This window comes from Gymnoscopelus braueri, assembly GCF_963280865.1.
Source record: "Gymnoscopelus braueri genome assembly, chromosome: 16".
Taxonomy (NCBI): domain Eukaryota; kingdom Metazoa; phylum Chordata; class Actinopteri; order Myctophiformes; family Myctophidae; genus Gymnoscopelus; species Gymnoscopelus braueri.
In genome coordinates, this window is record NC_137616.1 from 22,075,575 (window position 1) to 22,097,684 (window position 22,110).

Here is a 22,110-nt window from a genome sequence, read left to right on the forward strand (position 1 = left end):
TGTTTCTAAAAAGTGTAGTTGGTTATTTGGGCTTTTTTCCTAATGTTGCTTAAACCAGTGGTTCTCAAACATTTTCAGATCAAGGGCCCCCAAAAGAATATGTATTTGTCCACGGACCCCCCCATCTGAAAATATTTTTGTCAGATTTGTGTTCAAATGTTTAAAAAAATATAAAAAATGATTCATTTTTTTCCAAGATTAAAAAAAAAAAAAAAGCAGCTCACAACGCGTCGGGATGCGACGCATTGTGAGGTTGTAGATCTGCTATGAGCTTGTAGATCTGCTATGAACTGTGAGCTTGTAGATAGATCTGCTATTTTCAAATATCTGATGCATAATACAGGTAGGTTAGTGCTCATGTGGCCTAGTCGCTTCTTTTGGGCTTGTTTTCATAGACATGGTTGCTTATTTCTCTCGCCCAACCTGTCAACCCTGGTCGCGCTGCTGTGTGCATGTTGTTGCGGTGTCCACCCAGGCTACAGAGAGCACAGACTGTCGACCTGTTAATGTATCTTTACAAAGCGATCAACACACATTACTGTATTTATTTCTGATGCACCATAGCCGTAGTGTAATGCCTGGGGGGGTTGGCATAATCAGTGTTTGTAAAGGGTAGTGAATGCACCATACGATGAAAACACACAGACTGTAATGAAAGGTAGGTCAGCATTCATTCGCTAGCTAGCATCGTTAGCAGCAGCACAAGGCCGGATGCTCTGAATCGGAACAAAGGCCTAGTAGTTCTCAACCATCATGTATCCTTCTTGGGGGAGTTATGGTGGTGGTCATCAGCCACAGAATTTCAGCGGCCCTGGACCCCGAAAGCAGCAGCAGACGCCGGGTGTCCAACAACAAGCCCCCCCGGCGGCGGCAGCAGCGGGGGGATACGGCGGCGGTGGCGGCGGGGGGTTTAATGATGCCAGCGGTGCTGCCAACACCGGGTCTCTTTTCTCCAGCCTGCAGGAGCAGCATCTCCATCAGATGCAGCAGCTGCAGATGCTCCATCAGAAGCAGCTCCAGTCGGTGTTGCACACCAGCACCGCGCCGGGGGCGTACGGTGCCGGTGGGGGGCAGGGTGGGCACCCTCCTCCTCCTGCTGGTGGTGGTGGTGCAGGAGGGTATTATGGCTCCCAGTGGCAGTCACAAGGACCCGGTGGTGGACACATGGACATGGGCTACGGTGGTGGTTACGACACAGAGGCTCCACTGCCCTCAGAACAACCCGAGCCACCGCCTCCACTGCCCAGTGAGGCACAACCACAACCAAAGCCTCCCCCACCCGAACCGCCGTCCTCATCAGTGAAGCCCCCCCAGAATAACGGTGGTCCCCCCCAGACACAAGAGGTAAACCAGAAAGATTCCTCCGCGCCCGAGGACAACAAGTCATGTTTATCGTCTATGTCTTTGCAGGTAACGACACGTTAGTAACTTGCAACCGTTTGCCTGTGTGTCGTGTTAGTGCTCGCTCGCGATTTAAAACAAATAATTGTCTCCGCCAGGCCGAAGGTGTGGCAGAAACAATGTTTAGCACCCTGTCCGTCCGTCCGTGAGTCTGTCTATGAGCAGCTAATCTCCGGCACCGTTTGGCCGATCGCAGCGAAACGGCACACACACACTCCCTGGATGTCAGAGCAGAACTAGACCAGAACCTCTACCCCGAATTTTTCAGATCGGCCTGTGAAAGCGCCACCAGAAGGTCGAATTTTGCTAAACACATTTCTTGATTTAACTCCTACAGATTTTGTCCAAACATCACGCAAATCGGTACACAGTATCTCTGTAGTCATTAAACGAAACGGGTATTTAATTTCAGATTTTTCATATTCCATCATGATTGGCTAAGATTGCCAACTAAAGTTTGCTTTGGCTTATTTTGAACAATGCCTCAAATCATGAACGCAGCGTGCGATTGCCTTGAAACTTTGCGCGTACATTCCCACAGGCCTAGGAAGAAATGCCACCCTTTTCAAATTGGCGTATTATAGCGCCACCAGGAGGCCACAATAACCTACCTGACCTGGCAGAGACCTTTGCTCCGAGGGGCACTTTTTCTAGTTAAGAATAGTCTACTACACACACACACACAAATGTCTTAATTTTAACTGTTTTTGAAAAATACTTTACAATAATACATATATTTGTTATTAATTTAGGCATTTCGAGTACTTCACCATGCCATCCCATCCTATTTCGTTAATTTATTTTTAAAATAAAATCATTTCTATTGAACCTTTCAATAGGCTGTATTAAATTAAACACGTAACATATTATAACACAAACATACAAAACACCACAGACTATTACAAGTGAGGGTAAAAAGTAGTGGTAGTACTGCTAGTGTGTGTGTGTGTGTGTGTGTGTGTGTGTGTGTGTTGGCAATGGCATCTCACAATTTGAGTTTAATCAGATTTTTGATTTTAACTTTTGAAATAAAATATTTTATGTATTTGATTTTGTGACACTTATAGACCCCCTTAACAGACGATGTCACACTGATAAGAACCAGTATGCGTGCAACCAGTATGCGCGCAATGAAACCCATTCTGTCAGGTCTCGCTAGGACGCGCCTCACTAGCCAACACACAAGAGGGGGTTGGGGGTGTGCTGAAACCAGCGCACCCCCGAAACAACAACAAATAATTGATCGCGTGAAACAACTGTGCGTCCAGTCTCAATATTAGTAAACAAATAATTGGTCTATATGTCGACAAAGGCATTTACCGTAATAACCCCCCCCATTCTGATGCTTGTTCTGAACTGCAGAAGATAGTCTTGAACATGTGTACATGCTTAAATGCTTTGAGTTGCTGCTAGAAATATGCCTTATGTGCAGTTGGACAAGTGGGCTGATAAAGTGGCCGGTTAGTGTACTGTATCTGCTGCGCATGGGGTGTTTGAGTGGCAGCTTTTTTTAACTTGACATAACATTTTCTACGCATTTGGAATGCCATGCAGGCTTTATTAGTTGTTAGATTAACAGTATTATCTGTCATACCAGTAGTGAGGAAAAATAATGGCCATAAGACTGGGCAGTGGGCATATTCAAAACACGCGATGAAGGGCAGCTTCATTTTGTGGCAACAGGAGCACGTTGGGTCTGTTCCTTTGAACATCTTGGCAAGTTTTCTTTTAGAGAGGTGGAGTCTATGAGTTATCTTACATTGTAATCTTTAAATTAAATGCAAGCTGCCAGATTTCATCCAAAATCTCAATTTCAAAATCTTAACCCTCCTGCATTGCTCCCAGAGGTAGCTGCAAATAAGGAGAAGCCACCTGTTGAATTGAGCTGTTTGTTATGACAAACTGTATATTTTTTAAATATATTTTCAATGAGCCGTTCACAATGGGATTGGTTATCAGGCATTTCTTGCTGAGAGGGCATTAGCACAAACTCGTTTTGAGCTTGTAGATCAGCTATTTTCATTATTTTTTAAACATATGTATTATCATTATCACATTATTATCGTGACAAGATTGATCACATTATACAGTGACAATATCATGGTATTTGCTCAAAAATACAGTGACAAATGATTTTGTCCTTATCGCCCAGCCCAAGATGGTTTGTCTAGGGTTAGGCATCTACATCTCACAGCTGGTCTGTAGACATTTCAGAAACCTGCCTAGCAATGACAACATCTGTGGTCATTTCAATCTTATCTTATCTTTTTTTACTGATTTCAGTGCGCTAACTTTCCAGGAAGAGAAATCTGGTAGTTTCCATTTGCTTCGAATCCCCACCAATTACATCATTGGTAGGCAGGTTTCTGAACTGTCCACAGCCCACCTGAGATGCAGAGCAAGTAGACAGAAATGATACATATTTAAGGAGCTATGAAGACCAATTATATGAAGATATGGTTGGAAAATGGATGCTCCTTGAGTCTGTCAGCTGCAATGCATTATGGACCATTGAGACAATTGTCACTGACACAGACTCACTTGATCACTGAAACGAATGCAGGTACAAAATGCAGAAATATAAACGTAAATAAGAGAGATTCTGGCATTATATTAAAGCCAAGATGAGCGGGTAATTATGTCATGGGCATCTGTTTTTTGTACCCATTTATAATGTTTACAAATGTTGATTAAACTAATCACTACTTGTCACTGCTACTTGCTGAAAACACAGAAATAATAGGTACATTTCCCTTCAAGAAAACAACAATGCTTGAAATTGTTTTCTGTTGGGAAAAGGTACACTGAATTTACTAAAACAAATTGAATAATGTCTTGTACATGCATGCATAGCTGGATGCAACAGGGTTTAATGCTGGGAATGTAAGGCTCATGTTGTCAAAGGCTAATTTGAAATTAAATTAGCATTGTCAGCTTGATTATCTTATAACATACTTGTCTCTACCACCGTGTTCTGACCACTATGGTACGTTGTCCAAATGACTAGTGTATATATATATTACCAGTGTATATATATTATTTTTTGTACTTGATTGGGTTTTAGACTAGTGTTATTCTATTTTTAGAAAAGCTTCCTGTGGACAGGTGTTAAACTATCACTCCTGCTATATACACTAAGCAATGCATCCAGTTTGTCCAATGTGATTGTGTCCATGTCAAATAGATAAACATAACATAACGGTTCCAAAAATCATAACGTGGAGGGTCGCACTCAAAGCAACATTTGTATTGTTCCATATGCCTCAAGATGACAAAGATGACAGACGTTTTGGATAATATCCAGCCTTCATACTGATGAAGCCAGAATAGCCGAAACATCTGTCATCATTGTCATCTTTAAGATGGAACAATAGATAAAAACATTTTTTATTTCTGAGTACCGTAAATTTCGGACTATAAGCCGCGACTTTTTCCCAATTTTTCGACCCTGCGGCTTATATAACGGTGCGGCTTATCTATGGATTTTTACAGCTAACGGCCACTAGGGGACCTCCTCAATCTATGGATTTTACACCCGCGGCTTATAGTCCAGTGCGGCTTATATATGTTCCAAACATTCAATTTAGCTGCTGCGGCTTATAGTCAGGTGCGGCTTATAGTGCGAAAATTACGGTACTTGGTTATCTTCTAATTCCTTTTCTCTTCCTTACTCCTCCTTAATTAGCATCATTCATGGTTCTTTCTTTGTATCATATTTTAATGAGAAAGAGCTGTCGTCTGATTGATTTTCCTTTTATTCTACCCACCCAGGAGCAACAACAGTATTGGTACAAACAACATCTTCAGAATCTCCAGAAGTTGAAAAATGAGAAGGCCAAACAGAACCAGAATGAAGGGGGTGGTGCCGCACCTCCACCACCACCACCTCAGAACCAGCCTGCTCCCCCTCCCCCATCTGAGCCACCAAAAGGTGCACCTCCTCCGCCTCCACCAAAAGAGCAGCCACCATTGCCGCCACCTCCACCTGAGGAGGTAAGCTTACCTAAAATGATCTTGAGAAATATTGGGTACCTGTGTGTTTCCAATAACTTAATTATAGGTTGTAATGTTTGAGTAGGCTTTGGCTGTGAAAATGCAGTGGCTGGTGTTAAATGTACATACTGCATCTCTCTGATACACTACTATCTGAAAGGAATAAGTAATCTAAACTCACTATCAATGCATCCAAGGAACGCAACCTATTTTTACCCTTATAATGCTACATTGTGAACAGCAAATCTGTTAAAATCGTAGCAACAAACCTGGACATGACAACGGGCTAAGGTGCATCATGTGTCGTGATAAGAGTCCTGTCATGTAAATGAAATGACCTGTGCAAAAACATGTCTGATGTCTGTGTTTAACCAGCGTTATGACAAGGAATTTAAGCGCATTCACCACATACAGAGTTTCCTCTGTTATAACACATAGGATGTTGTGTGTGTGTGTGTGTGTGTGTGTGTGTGTGTGTGTGTGTGTGTGTGTGTGTGTGTGTGTGTGTGTGTGGTGTGTGTCCACTCAATTTCCCTGGGACCCACTTGATCACCTGTGAGTCCTGGGGACTCCCTAGTCCCTACATTAGCAAGATCACTGAAAATTACCTTTTTGTTTTCAGAACAATCAACAGAAATTTATTTTGTACTCTTAATGGATAACATTACATCAGTTCTGTTATATAATTAACTTACTAACAGTGCTGCACATTGATGTGGGGTCGTCAGCCTTCTTCTAATCCTGACTCATCTGCCAGACAATTTTGGTCAAAAAATTAATTGTTCTCATTTCTAGGCTTCTGACATTGTTTTATTTTTGCAGGTGGAAACAATTCAGGACCCAGTGGAGGTTGCCCGCCTCCAGCAGTTACAGGCTGCAGCAGCACAGTGGCAGCAGGTGCAGCAGCAAAGGGCAGGCATACAATACCAGGCTCTCATGAAACAGCATGAGAAGCTCCAACAAATCCTGGAGCAGTACCAAAAGCTGATTCAGCAACCAGCAAATCTACAGGTAGCTCAAATGTGTTTTCTTTCTCATTATGTGCATATATAATTACATTTTAAACTAGTGACGGATGAATCTGAATTGACTTTAATAATGACATTTGTTGCAGTCGATGACTCCCGAAATGCAGCTCAGACACTATGAAATGCAGCAGCAGCAATTCACCCCATTGTTCCAAGACTGGGAACAAACGTTCGGTCTCTGGTACGAGCAGTTTAAAACGTACCCCCACAAAGACCAGCTCCAAGACTATGAGCTCCAATGGAAGCAGTGGCAGGATCAAATGAACTCAACATATGCTCACCTACAAGAGCGGGTCGCCAGTCTAAGAGCCACAGTGCCGCCAGTGTCCAGCCAGTACAATAGTGGGATGGGGATGATGGGACATAGTGGCCAGTACTCTGGGCAAGACATGCAGCAGCAGCAGCACATACCTGGGCTCACCAGCCCAGGTATGCAGCAATCCCCGGGTGCTCCTGGACCCAGGAACCAGGGTCCTCCACCTGCTGGTTTTGGGCCAAATTCAGAATCGCCAACTGGACCCAATATTAGAGAAGGCGGGCCTGACGGTAGAGGAGACAGACCCCAAGGCCCTCCTCCTGGTCAACCACCACACTATAATGGTCCCAGAGACACACGGTGAGTTGCAGCTTTGAGATTTGGGTTTGTTGTTAATTGGCAAAAGGGGTGATATAGAGATGAATAATGGTGTTGCCGCCGCTCTCTGTCCAATCTTTGGCTATTGAAATTACAATGTGTGCAGTTTGTGAAAGAAACCACATTAGTTGTATGCAGTGTTCAGTGGCGAAGCCCCACTTTACAAATGTGGCTGACATCACCCCTGCATTTACAAACTGACTAGATTGGTGACTAGAGTTATGTCTGCTTTGGCCAAATGGAAATCGGAATATCTTTTAAATACTTAACCTATAAGTACAGAACTACTTCACAAACAATGTTGGTGTAACAAAGAGATTTAGAAAAAAGAAAATACATTTGCATGTTTTTACATTCGTAGATGACAACTTTCATACTCTTATTGAATTTGACTTGTGCTGTTTCTATTTTATTGTACATAGTGGTGTGAGCTGTGATTTGATCGATCTGCTTTTAGGGCATATAGAAGGGTTTCTTCTTGTTTATAAACATCACTGTGTTCTAACCATTATTTCGACATTATTTTGTCACATCCACATGCATGTTTGGAATTATTTTAAAAAATTTTGAAAAATAATGCCTATTTGAAAGTTTGGTCTGACTTGTGTATTTTATTTATTTATGAAGCTGTAATGTTAGTTCTGAAACAACTCGCACATAACTGTATAGTCTACATTGTTTGCATACTTCCTGAATAATTACCAGTGTGAAAGTAAAATGATTTAAGTGTGTTGAAGCCTCGTAACGCTTTTCTGCTCCAAACTACATTTCCATCGAATTCCAGTGTTGATTCTTGCCGTTGTAGTTGTACTGTAGTACACCTGGTATTGTGATTGCTGCTATTCAAAATGTAAAGTTCAGTCATCCGAGCGTCTGGGCTCATGACTGTGAGAGATGGTTCGCCCCAAGATAATTAGAACATTGATTCATTGACATGAGAACATTGTTCCCATGCAGCCAAGTCCGTTCTTTGCATTCTTCATATCATCTTTCTGTTTTGGAGCTTGGCTCTGCTAGATATGGGGTGAATAATGCTGTTGCATTCATGTCTCTAATGACGTTGCACAGAAACCCATCTACTATTTATATGTTGAAACCCAGTTCTATATGGCCTGACCTTTAGCCATGCCGGCAAAAGTAAGACATCCTAGATGTGACGAGTCAAACTTTTCCAGTGAAAGACCTGCCATGTCTTTTCAGAATAAACACATTTTCTAGAGGATGATTGCAGTTAAATGTGCTCATTTTGAATCAGTGAATAGTAATGGTTGCTCTGTTTTCTTTTATTTAATTTTCCTCCAGGTTTGATGATCCCCGTGGAAATGCTCCAAGATTTGACCATCCACCGCAGCACTTTGATGGTCCCCACAGATTTGAACATCAGCAAGATGATCAGCCTCAATTTGGTCATCAGCCTAGATTTGACCAGCCCCCTCGCTTTGAACGGCCTCCTGGATCTCAAGGCTACCCTCGCTTTGAACGGCCTCCTGGACCCCAAGGCTTCCCGCGCGCTGAAAGGCCTCCTGGACCCCAAGCCTTCAATCGCTTTGAACGGCCTCCTGGACAGCAAGGCTTCCCGCGCATTGAACGCCCTCCTGGACCGCAAGGCTTCCCACGCGTTGAACGCCCTCCTGGACCCCAAGGCTTCCCGCGCGCTGAAAGGCCTCCTGGACCCCAAGCCTTCAATCGCTTTGAACGGCCTCCTGGACCTCAGCAGAAAGTACACCAAGATCCACAGCCTAAGATAGAGCAAGATAATAAATCACATCCACCCAGCATTGACTCCAAACCCCCAGTGAAATTGGCAGGACAGCTGCCCACTAAAAAAGAAAATGAATCTAAGTCAGGTGTTAAAACTAAAAAGGAAGACCTGGCAGCTGACAGTGTGGGTGGAAATGGGGGCTTTTTTGTTCAAAGCGATCCCATCCCTCAATCAAAACAGACAAATGAGAAGCCTGAAGCTCCTGATGCTGGTAAAGACTCTGATAAGACTGATAAAGCACAACCAGCTAGCACCCGGCCCCCTGTAAAGGCTCCTGCGTCAAAGGCTCCTGAGTCTGTGCCTCCAAAAAGTACAGCTCCCACGTCTGTGCCTCCAAAAAATACAGCTCCCACAAACAATAAACCAGGGGGACTAGTGAACAAAAGCAACGTGCCCCAGCAAGGACCAAAACCCCCTGCAACACAACAGGGTTCACAACCTCCTGACCAACTAGATTCAAAGCCAGAGCCTCCAAGCCCGGCAGCTGTAATGGCACGTGGCAGGGGACGTGGTCAGCCCCCGGAACCTGTCTGTGGACGAGGGCGTGGCAATGCGGGGCGTGGGGAGTTTAGAGGACCGCCTGCTTACCCACATGGGGAGGAGATGGAACCACCAATGGGTAGGGGTGGACCACCAATGGGTATGGGAGGACCACCAATGGGGATGGAAGAAATGCCTTATGACTACATGCCCCCACACGAGATGCCAGAGCAAGAAGAGTACCAATGGCAGGATCCCGCATATGAGGAGCCTCAGGGTGAGGAACCAGAGGTTCCCCCTGAAGATGATGATATATGGCAGCCAGAGGATAATTACTTCGAGACGGAGGACAATTATTATGAAGAACCAGTGATGGGAGGACCTCCGATGGGTAGAGGAGGCCCTCCGATGTGGCGAGGTGGCCCTCCGATGGGCAGAGGGGGCCCTCCGATGGGGCGAGGAGGACCTCCGATGGGGCGAGGAGGACCTCCGATGGGGCGAGGAGGACCACCTATGGGCAGGGGAGGACCACCTATGGGCAGGGGAGGACCACCAATGGGTAGGGGTGGACCACCAATGGGTATGGGAGGACCACCAATGGGTATGGGAGGACCACCAATGGGTAGGGGAGGACCTCCTATGGGTAGGGGAGGGCCTCCTATGGGCAGGGGAGGGCCGCCAATGGGTAGGGGAGGACCACCTATGGGTAGGGGAGGGCCACCTATGGGCAGGGGAGGGCCACCTATGGGCATGGGCAGGGGAGGGCCACCTATGGGCAGGGGAGGGCCATCTATGGGCATGGGCAGAGGAGGACCTATGGGCAGAGGAGGACCTATGGGCAGAGGAGGACCTCCTATGGGTATGGAAGAGGAAATGGACAGGGAATGGGAAGACCCAGAGTCAGCAGAGTACTGGGAGGAAGGGGACCCCTACTGGGGAGAGATGAGACCGCCAATGAGAGGTATGAGACCCCCGTTCCCGCATGGCCGGGGCTACCCGCCGCGTGGCCATCCGGGCTTTGCACACCCGGGCCGAGGACGGCCACCTCACGCTGCAATGGAACATGACCCTTTAGGTCCTCCAGTAGACCGTGATGACATGGAAATGGATCCGATGAGATACCCCATGCATCACGGCCATGACCCTCATGGCCATCCTATGCCTCATGATATGGGAAGAGGCCGACGGCGACCACCACCACCACCTCATGAAATGATGGATCCAATGGCTGAGCCTTTATATGATGATGATGGTTTGGAGAGAGAACCTGAGTGGCGTCACCCTCCCCACGCCAGAGGCCCTTCTCCCCACACCAGAGGCCCTTCTCCCCCTCCGCATGAGATGGACCGGGGAGGGATAAGGAGGCCCATGGGTCATTCCCCAACTGATCGAGGTGGTATGGGTACTCCGCATGAGATGGACCGGGGAGGGATAAGGAGGCCCATGGGTCATTCCCCAACTGATCGAGGTGGTATGGGTACTCCGCATGAGATGGACCGGGGAGGGATAAGGAGGCCCATGGGTCATTCCCCAACTGATCGAGGTGGTATGGGTACTCCGCATGAGATGGACCGGGGAGGGATGAGGAGGCCCATGGGTCATTCCCCAACTGATCGAGGTGGTATGGGTAGGGGGATGCATCGTCCCCCTGAAGATTACGAAGAAGAACGCAGCGATAGAATTGTCACCGAATACGGTCACGGGGAAGATGGGTATGGCTGGCGGCCACCACACAGGGACTATCCCCCTGACGAGTATGAGCGCAGGGACCCATACTTGGATCCTGAATGGGACAGAGATCGCCGCCCTCCTACCCCTGACAGGGACTACCCTCCTCGCCTTCCTCCGGCAGAGCGCTACAGAGACGACCCGTGGCCAGAGGAGAGAGAGCGAGGCCACGGGCGGCCTCGCGATCCATATGAAGAGGAAGATCTGCGAAGAGGGGAACTCAGAGCACGCGAATACAGGGACGAGCCCCCGTATAGACGGGAAGAGTCGCCACGGCCATACCCGCCAATTTCTTCTGAGTGGGATAGACCTCCAAGACGTACTCCATCACCTGACAGAGCGTATCCTCCAGACTATAAGGAGCCCAGACCACACTATGACGACCGTAGGTTGGAGCCTCCAATGGATATTCCGCCTCTGCCACCCCCGGCAGCCCCTGTCACCAAAGCTCCAGAGAGCACAGTTGACCCGGCTGCTCAAGGAACGAGCACAAGTGGAGGACTTGCACTCTCACAACACCAGCATGAGATAATCTTGAAAGCTGCTCAAGAACTTAAATTTCTACGGTAATTTGCAGAGACCTTCTTTTCTGGTTTGACATCTGACTTCTGATCGTTAATAGTGTTAATGACATTTAGTTGAATGGCAAAAGTAAAATTACACATGATATTGAACAGTTCTATTGTACTGTACTCTTTTACTTGAGTAAAATAAATAGCGTTGTTATTGTTACAAACATTTTCCCAATAAATAAGAGCAAATATATGGGATTTAGAGAAAAACTGACTAGTAGCAGAACTACTTACTGACTTGGCTAGCTAGTTGACTAATTAACAATATAACAAATTAACAATACAAATTATAGATCTTGATTGATCACTATAATTCAATTGCAGTACTTTGCGTTCATGTAACATTTATGCTATGACTGAAGAAGGATGTTATGTTTACCCATGCCTTTGTCCTCAGGGAATTGCACGAGGTGAAGCCATCTGCAACAGAATCACAGCCTTCTGAAGTCACACCTGAGTTCCCAGCTGGTCTTCTTGGACTGGAGATATCTGAAGAAGTGAGGAATGCCCTTAAGGTAAATCAAACCTACGATAATGACCAAAATGTAAAATCAAGAGCATTAATCTAACACTGAGTAATATTAAGCATTTCTTAGTTTACCATAAAACGTGTTCTTTTCTCATCTTTAGGGTATGGCTGCCAGTGGACAGACGCTTAGCAGCATTGACCCAGTGTCTTGGGAGAAGTCCATGGCCACAAGTTACCAGCAATCGATCCCTCCTCCGCCCGCAGCTCCAGTGACCAAGACTGTGGATTATGGTCATGGACATGGTAGGAAGTGAAACGTTATTAAAGGTTTAATTAAAGCATAGAAGCAAAATTGAAAGAGAACCATAAAATAAATACAAAAATGTGGGTGAAATGAACTGTCAATATTTAGAACCTGGCGCCACTGTTGAACGGATGTCATATGGTGAAAGGATTGTGTTGAGGCCTGACCCAGTACCATCTGAAAGGCACTATGAAAAAGGTGAGTTTTCTGTAATTGTGTTCATCAACACGTTGAAGCATATCATTGCTGTCGGGCAGAAACCAGGTATCTCCATATTTCAACTTTTATGTTTTTTCGTAAGTGAATACCCTATTTGGTCATACTGTAGTGTCACGCAAAAGTAGCCGATCGACAAGCTCCCCAACCTGACGCGTCGTGAGCTTGTAGATCTGCTATTTGTGTTATTCAATTATTAGATTTTTTTTACGGAAGCGGTTAAATCTGTCTTGGTTTTATAAATATTTAACAAACAAGTATAGCTTGAATAATAACTACATTCGATTCGATCCATTTGATTGGAACACAGGTTATTTTTTCCATTTCTGTTTTGGACATATATACGGTTTCCACCCGACATTAACTATATGGATTTTCATGTCGTCCCTGGTCGTTTGGTTAGCCATGTTTACTGAATCGCCTCTTTCCCTTCTGTGTAGAGCCACTGGGCGGCAGAGATCCTTATGGGAGAGACCCCTACTATGAAAGACGGTCGTCTGACCCTTACGAGCGCCGCTCATACAGCAGAGAGAGAGAGCTGTACAGAGAAAAACCTCCTTTGGATTATGAAAGAGATCGATTTGAGAGGGAGCGCTACCCCCCGAGAGATGAAAGGTATGACACTGCCCCCGCAGTAGATCTGACAAACCCTTTGTCCAAACTGTTGGGAAGTATGCTACTTCGTTACATTATGTAACTTTGCTTTCTTTTTGTCTTTTTATTTTATTTGTTTTTTTTTGTTTATTTATTCAAGCTCACAGTCCATGGTTTTTGAAGAAAGGTAGTATATCACTTTGTGTCACACATTGTGATGAGTCATCAGCCATGTCTATGTGTGCAAGTATTGGAATAAACGCATTGCTTTTTTTCCGCTGAAATGTAACCATGATGTTTATCCTCACAGACCTCCACTGGGACTCCCATCTCGCCCGGCCTACAGGGAAAGGGAGAGGGACCCTAGGGACCTACGAGAGAGGGAGGGGCGGGACAGTCGAGACCGGGAAGATCGCTATGCAAGGTCTGGATATGACAGGCTCTCGTCTGAGCGGGGCTTACCTGAACGCGGCGGACCGGAGCGTTATGGCCACAGTTCCTCACCTTATCGTACGTTAAAGTTACCGCATGTTGTGAGACATCCAGGGGATACGTGCACAGGGATCCTGGGTACACTGTAGTCCCTTGTTCAGCTCAGTTTATTTCACGACAAGGAAAATGCATCAATGATAATGATCAGATTAGAATCAAACATGGCAAGTGGAAAAATAGAGGCTTTAATTGTATGTAATGTCACGCAGTGGACCGAAGGGGGTATCCAGAGGAGCGAGTGCCCGGCCCTGCATCATCTCTTCCTCCACCTCAACCTCCCCCACGGGCCGAAAAGAAACCGGAGATCAAGAACATCGATGACCTCCTCAAAATGCCCGGAAGATTATCGCGACCAGAGAGAGTATGTAATCATTGCTGCAGCGGACCACATTGTTTACTCTTTACTCTTTCTTCATCCAGACACGCTGTATTTAACAACTTGATTGATAATACTGCAACAGGATGAACCAGCTTGTACTCTCATCTGATTATATCTCTGATCTAAGTCAAAAATATAATCCACAATGGAAACAAAACTGTCCGCTGACATAGAACTGACACATGAATATGCCTCGTTAATCCTTTATAAACTTTGCATCGCGTCTCAGCAATGCTAATGTGGCTAATTGTTGATGCTCTGCAAAACCTGGTGTGAAACTGATTGAAGCGTGCGACTTGCCCTAGATACCTTAAAGAACATGAGGGGTAAACGCTTCTTGAAGATCGTTGCATCTAGTTTCAATGGAACACCATGCTGTTTGCATTGTATGACATGAAATATTATGACTGTTGTGATACAGACTTTGTTGCCATAAAAGAAAACGTAACCATAGACGGTCAGTCCTGTTTTGTGTGATTGCATCGGTATGAGCCTATTTTGCCTTCTAGAAAATTATAAAATGTCTTACTTTTTCTTATTTGATTTCTTTAGATTGTCATCATAATGAGAGGACTTCCGGGAAGTGGGAAAAGCCACGTTGCGAAACTTATACGAGTAAGTTACAAAGTCATAATGTAGCACCAAGGTAATCGAGTTGGGTTGTTCAGTCAGATGATTGATTAGTTACTGTTCTAAGAAATTACAATGTACTACATTTATGATTAATCCTTCCCAGGCAATAATTGTTTTTGATGAGATCAGGTATCTTTTCTTTCTCTCAAACATCTATCTAAAACATTAGCAATTTATCTTGATAAGTTAGCTATGTAATTATTTATGTAAAATGCCATCATGGCCATGTAATGAGTTGCCTTCTCAAATGCAATGTTTTGGGGTGTTTTTTTGCATTAAGGATAAGGAAGTAGATTGTGGCGGAGCCCCACCAAGAGTCATTGTCCTGGATGACTACTTCATGACGGAGGTTGAAAAAGTTGAGAAGGACCCAGACACAGGAAAAAGAGTCAAAACCAAGGTGTGTTCAGATTGAGAGTTCTTATGTTGTATATTAACTGGAGAATGAACTTTGTATACATTTCTAAATGTTGCATTATTATTGGTGTTAACTGGAAACTAAATCAATTCCTTCAGGTACTTGAGTATGAATACGAGCCAGAGATGGAGGATACGTACCGCACCAGCATGCTCAAGACATTTAAGAAAACCCTTGAGGATGGATTTTTCCCCTTCATTATTATCGACACTATTAATGACCGGGTGAAACATTTCGATCAGTTTTGGAGTGCGGCCAAAACCAAGGGCTTTGAGGTGAGGTTTTGTTTGTTTGAGCTTTTCTTTCAAATGTTATTTAATTTACTAAGGAGAATATCCCTTCACATTGTATAGGTGTATTTGGCTGAGATCACTGCGGACCACCAGACTTGTGCAAAGAGAAATGTCCATGGACGCACACACAAAGATATAAGCAAGGTTTGTATGGAATCATATCTAGAAATATGTCAATAGCTTTTTTCTTAGATAACATGAATAATTTCTATAATGGTTTCTAAATGTAACATGTGCTTTGTTCATGGATTATTCTTTACACAGATGTCAAACAACTGGGAGTCCTCACCTCGTCATATGGTGCGCCTTGATGTTCGCTCCCTGCTTCAGGATGCTGCTATTGAGGAGGTGAGCTCTTCCATATCAAAGACTGAATACTTTCCACATTATATCACAGTCTACACTCAAACCAAGCTGGAGAAACCATATTTGAACACTGAATGTGAATTAAAACAAAGCTATGTAGTAGGGCCGGGCAGTATATCAAAAATGTATCGATACCGAAATCAAGAGTCTCTCACCATACCAGGCCTGTCGATTTTGCTCATGTCTGTAAGAGCAGTCTCCACTGTGTAGTCATGAGCTGCCACTGCCCACAGGAAAAGACTTAACAAAAAAAAGCAACATCTGGTTGGCATATTCAGTCACATGCTTTCTGCCCTGGTCAGTGTACATCCATAATTAAAATAAGCAGCGTAACAGTGTTTCAAACTTCGACATTACCTCAGACAGGCAGCCTCCCTTTGTTACATTCACTTTACTTAACAGATAGCAGGGTATTACATGGGTTATTTTCACATTTTTGCGTACCTGTTCACAACCACACTTGTCCTCTGGCTGCCCAGTGCTCCTGTGTGCAGAGACAAAGCAGTGTGGTCACAGCATCTTGAAAGTCTGGTCAAGTGAATTGTAACTTTAGACTGCTTTGATCTTGATGTGAATCAGAAGAAATATAATATGGATTTAGTTTATGAAAGTCTGATAAATATGAAAAAATTCTGTCAGTAATACTTAAAATTTTAAATTAACATTAAAAGTTATTTTGTGAGTTTTCATTATTTACTAAATTCAATGTTTTGTCATATATGGAGATGAGCTGCATTGTGTGCACCTTATTAGAAAGAATCATCCCAGATTGAATAGTTCAGTCTATTTTAATAAATGAGGCTTAAGCAGAGTTGTCAAATAACCATGATTGTAATGGGGGAAATAAACAAGTACATTTATGGTTATTTTAGTGAATGTGTGACTGACATTACTGTGATACTGATTTGAGGTCATATCCCGGCCTCAAGTAGTAGCCTTACTACTGTAGTTGGAGACTAAGCTGGAGGTTAAACTGAACATTTGTGTTTTCAGGTTGAAATGGAGGATTTCAATCCTGATGATGATGAGCCCAAGGAACCCAAGATTAAGAGAGAGGAGGAAGAAGAGGGTGATATGGTAGGAAAAGACAAACCTGTTTGTCATCACGTAGTTGTCAGACATATTTTTCCACTGACCTTTATTCACATCAACAACCCATGGTTTCTCAAGAGTCTTGTTTAGCATTTAGCATGGTTACAGTGCAGGTTGAGGGAAATTGACTTGGTGCTTTGTAATGATTGTCACTAGTTTGTCTGAGAGCCAGCTTTAGCCTTTTTGAAAGTCAGCAGCTGTAGCCTTTTGAAATAAGTTCTCAGGTGATTTTTAAGCATATGTATAATATTGACAAACTCCTGGGAAAAGTAACTTTCCAGGAGTTATGTTTGTTGTTAACATTAGAACCTCATTCACACATGCACTGTAACCTGGGAAGTTATCTAGACATTAACTGGTGGGGCTGTATGTGTGAACGCACAGTCAGTAGGACCTGACATGCAAGGGACATTAGGCTGCCAGCTCCCTTGAGCTAAGTCTGTGTAATGTCTGATTCAACCCAAACAGCTGAATGTGTGAATGGACATGGTGTTAGTCCGGTGAATTAAAATTGGGCGTGTGGGCGTGTTGATGATGTTTCTAGGTGTGTGGAGAAAGAAACGATCACTGAAAAACGGTTCATTCATTCGGCAGGTTCTATTTGTGCTTGAATCGGAAATATCCACCGAATCAAATTTCTGCCATCAATGGCTCATAAGTGAAACATTGTTAAAACACAAACGATGTCTCCTTCCTACCATAGTTATGTAAACGAGATGCAACCTAATATTCATTCAGACGCTCCCTACGCACTCGTCTGTACATTGAGACTAATGTAGTGAGGCTTGTTGTCTACGTTAGGCCTACTATGGTAGGAAAGATGTGTTGTTTGTGTTTTGCATGGGTGCATCAATGGGAGACTGCATGTCAAGCAGTTCAATTAATCTGTCGTGTTCTGTGAACGGAAATTAATAACAAATATTCCTCACGCTTTTATGTGGGAGTAGGTGACGCCTCGACCCAGACGCTGGTCCTCGGCTAATAACAGGCTGTTAACAGTCATGTAAAAACGCATCTGAAACGGACATTTTCCTGTTGCGTGCTGCATCTATGAAAAGTCAACACCGGACAATGTCCTGACATGATTCCTTGGGCATCTTTTATATTCATAGAGTTCATACGTGAAAGAAGCGTTTGAAAATCCCCAAATGTTCAAAATGTCTTTTAAACATTTCATCCACTTAATTATTATGTACAGGCAACAGTCCATCACGGATTTCAATGGGATCTCCCAAGGGAGACCTGGTGAAAAAGGCAACAGAAAAACTAAAACACGTACTGGTGTGGAATAGCACATTGCAGATGGAGAGAAATACAAAACCTGTATCACAGTATATATCACAGTCCTAAAAGTATGTACTTCAGAGGTTCCAAATCCAATAGCTTAATCTGCTAATACTAGACACCTTTAATCTATTCAGAGTAGTCTCTATTCCCGTGGCTTCAGACATTTCTGCTGTCCGCTCTACACAGAGACGACCAAGATCATTAATCCTTCATTAAACCTCTCTCCATTCAAACTTCAGGACATTCAGCAGAAATTAATGCCGCAGACTATACTATCCTTTCCAGGTCTGTGTAATATATAAAACATAAATATAGTATGGAGGTATTACCACTATGGGCTCATGAATAAAGGTATACAAAAGGTTTAGTGTACGCATGGACAAGTGCAGACAATAAAACCTAAAACGTTGAATTGATCCATTGCACATGCTAGTTGTATCCCTGAACTAAGAGAAGGAAAATTACAAGACCAAAAAGAAAATCCCAAGGATTTAGTTCAGATATACAACACATGCTGAAATGTGCAGGCATTTCTCATTGTGGTCAAAAAGAGCTGCATCTAAAGATTTTTTTCATAATCAATTTGATGAATCTATGTGCATAATTTAAACCATGAAATTACTGTAAAATAAGGTTATAGAAAGTGCAAAATGTTCACAAGTTATCTGAACCCACATGCTGAAATTAATGTCAAAAGGTCCGTCTAACGATTATTCAAATCATTGTTTCACCCCCCTTGAAATTTAGGGTAGAAATGCCCACAACTCTGGTAGCCACCTACCTCTGTCTACTCAGCAATGTAATCATACAAACAGAAAGCAGGAGTTTTGTGCTTTCATAGTGAACTTATGGTAATGGGAATAATACCCCATTATCAAAATGATACTCCAAAACCATGTGACAGGCTTTTCTGTTTGTTTGTTTGTTTCCGAGTTGCTTTCGACACTTTTGTAAATAGTATTAGTGAACATGATAGACTACCAGTTCACCCTAAAGAAGAACTGAAATGGTATTTTGAAACCATTTCATTTTTGATGTAGGGCTGCAACTATCAATTATTTTCTCAGTGATTATTCTATTGATTACTATTTTGATGAATCGAATAATCAAGAAGCGCCAGTTTACTTTTTTTATATATATATGTCACAGGGAAATTGGCATTCCAGGGAAATTGAAAGAGGAGCGCTCGCTTTTAGGCGCGGGGCTTCGGCGCGAGGCGGGGCTTTTCGAGGCAGGGTTTTTTACGCGAGGCTCGCGAGGAGGAGGAGGCGCGAAGCGGGCCTTTGATACGAGGCGGCGCGAGGCGGGGCTTTGATGCGAGGCCGACCTGGCTTTTGTTGTTCCCCCCCACATAGCAACCAGGAAGCTACGCTAGGGGAACGCTGAACACGCGTTCACACACACACGTGATAATAGTTATTGTCCATGACGGAGGCGCGCCGACTCAGCAGAGCTTGAGGCCGAGGAGGCGCGCCCTCGCGAGTGCCCGCACCGACCGGCCGAAGGTCTGCTAGTCGAATCAGCGCCGTCCGAGTTGTGAACCGATAGGGGGAGAATAGATCTTTTCATGGGTTACAGTCTATGGTTACTATGCAGTGTCCACGACGACACACGTGTGTGCGTGTGCATGTGTGCGCATGCACACACGCGTGCGCACACATGCGTGTGCATGCGCACACACACATGTGTGCATTCATTGCCCTCTAGTGTTGGTTATACAGAATTGCCTGGGTGGGTGGTAAAAACAAGCGCTCCTTTTTCAATTTCCCTGGAATGCCAATTTCCCTGTAACATATACACTAGTCCATACCCAGGGATGTGTGCACTCAAAGGTATTTGCAGACTTTGAGTTATGTATGGTCAAGGCATGTGTTCCTATGACTCAATCTCTGCCTAGCTCCGACAGTTACACACACACACACACACACACACACGGTGCAGCTCCACTCGGTGTCATTCACAGAGAGAAGTTTTTCTCCGCAGCCGTGAGGCAGGTCATCGCGCTCCCCCAGTGAATGCTTCGCGGACCCGACGGTTTTCTCCGCAGCCGCGAGGCATGACGTCGCAGACCTGACGCTCTGCTCCGTTGTATCAATGAGTAAACGACACGCTAATGCAGTTAGCACCAAGAGCTGACAGCCTGTAGCCCCTTAGATTAGTTTACCTGGGGACTGCCCATTGGTTGGGACCGTGACAGAGTACTTCCCATAGCCTGGGGGAGCATAACCGTGACAACAGACCCTGTGGTCGTGCATGTTCAGTAACTCTGCAGAATTCACAAAAAAAACGCAAATAAAGTGCGTATATTTTGGGAAAGTGAAAAACACGTGTCGTGGTTGTGTGCATATGATGATCAGTGCCCGTGTGAAAGTTCAGAGCATTTGCTCAACCCACTGAGGAGAACCATGCGAGACAAAGAGTGACTGACAGAGATTTCCTTAATGTAAAGATATATATATATTAGCCAATGAACCACCAGCGTTATTTTGTACTTTGTTGCACAACGGTGTTGTATTAAAATATTTACTATTTAAAATAAAAACTTTTTGCCCATAATGACACGCCAAAATAGGGATAGATTATAAATTATTTTATGAACGTAACGATTAATTTATATAATCTATTAAATGGATTTATTTGATAAACTGTTTTGGTGTATTTCCTAGAGAAACAGGCTTTGCACGTCTCAGCCAATCACAGTGATGAAGGTGGGGTTGATACGCACTGGTGCTTCCAACCTCCCCATTACAGCAAGAGTTAGAATGGGAAAAGAAAGGATCAAATATAAAGATTCCACAAAAGACAAAACTGCTTCATTGATAGGGGACACGTTTAAAAAGATTGCAATTTACGTTTAGCAAAGGAGGAGGAAGAGATGGAGAAGTGCTTTGATGAGACTACAAGCTAGACGTTTTAGGGCTGTAGGATGTGTCCCCAGAAAAACTACTTTTGAACACATGACTGCAGTTTTTGTGAGAAAGAAAAAAGATAGATATATAACAACACATTTGTGGCACTGTGGCACTCTTTAAAGAAAGACACCAGAGCTACTAATGTTTTGTGTATTTAGCCTTTTGTGCATTTAAGGTGATGGTGTACATTTAAAGTGATTGCTGAAACATTTCAGCAAAAATATTAAGACAAATCCAAGAAAAATAACCAATTGAGATCACTACACCAGCCAATTAGCCTTTGGCGTTTAATTAGGTTCACCTGCACATTTTAAGTAAATATATTGATCTTTGGTGTGGTCAGATAGGTCATCTGACCACACCAAGAACAATGTGTGTTAATTTTGATCTAATCCAAGCTAGGGCATTCACGAATAGTGATTTTTAGCATTCGAATTATTCGACCTATAAGTATTCGAATATTCGATTAATCGATTTGATTATAAAAAATAAATTTTTTTTTTTTTTTTTTTTTTTGTCTTCAATGGCATTGATGACTCGACTCAAGGAATGCGAGTTGACGTCACACCAGAGCTCACAGCTGCGTGTCTGCTGTAGAAAAGCCACTAAAAAAAAAAGATCTTTTTTTTTTTTTTTTTTTATCGAATAATCGAATAGTGGTTTGATAGTCGAATAGTCGGTTTGATATTCGAATATTCGGTGAATGCCCTAATCCAAGCGTGCATGTGCCATGGTTTCTCGAGACTGAAGGCTGCAAGTAGTAAGTAGTAATAAACTCACTGAAGAAGAGACTTGATCTCTTCAGAAATGCTTTGAAGTTATCTGACAGTGCACATAACCAATTTAATCATGACGGCAACTGCATCGTCATACACAAGTAACCAGTTTAATAGGTAAGTTAAGCCTCACATGGTCAGGACGTATAGTCCTATCCATGACATGATTGATATACAGCCGCAGATATCTACCTGTGCATAACTTATTGTAACCCTGCATGTGTGTATGGTCTACTTCTTGCCTTGCACATTTTTTGGCCCGGCTAGGGGTTCTACGGATG

At 43.7% G+C, this 22,110-nt stretch overlaps 1 protein-coding gene across 1 annotated transcript in view; it reads left to right on the plus strand.

Moving 5' to 3' along the window:
* Positions 1-454: 454 nt before the first annotated feature.
* The window catches only part of ylpm1 (YLP motif containing 1), a 48,676-nt gene continuing 27,020 nt past the window's right edge, over positions 455-22,110 (plus strand). The window contains exons 1-17 of the mRNA XM_080452732.1: positions 455-1,410; positions 5,173-5,394; positions 6,217-6,405; positions 6,509-7,038; positions 8,359-11,592; positions 11,996-12,113; positions 12,229-12,370; positions 12,480-12,569; positions 13,028-13,202; positions 13,492-13,691; positions 13,883-14,034; positions 14,605-14,667; positions 14,966-15,085; positions 15,202-15,378; positions 15,457-15,540; positions 15,661-15,744; positions 16,756-16,839. Coding sequence (XP_080308858.1) covers positions 754-1,410; positions 5,173-5,394; positions 6,217-6,405; positions 6,509-7,038; positions 8,359-11,592; positions 11,996-12,113; positions 12,229-12,370; positions 12,480-12,569; positions 13,028-13,202; positions 13,492-13,691; positions 13,883-14,034; positions 14,605-14,667; positions 14,966-15,085; positions 15,202-15,378; positions 15,457-15,540; positions 15,661-15,744; positions 16,756-16,839 — 6,321 coding nt within the window. The 5' untranslated portion in view covers positions 455-753. The remainder of the gene's footprint in view (positions 1,411-5,172; positions 5,395-6,216; positions 6,406-6,508; positions 7,039-8,358; positions 11,593-11,995; positions 12,114-12,228; positions 12,371-12,479; positions 12,570-13,027; positions 13,203-13,491; positions 13,692-13,882; positions 14,035-14,604; positions 14,668-14,965; positions 15,086-15,201; positions 15,379-15,456; positions 15,541-15,660; positions 15,745-16,755; positions 16,840-22,110) is intronic.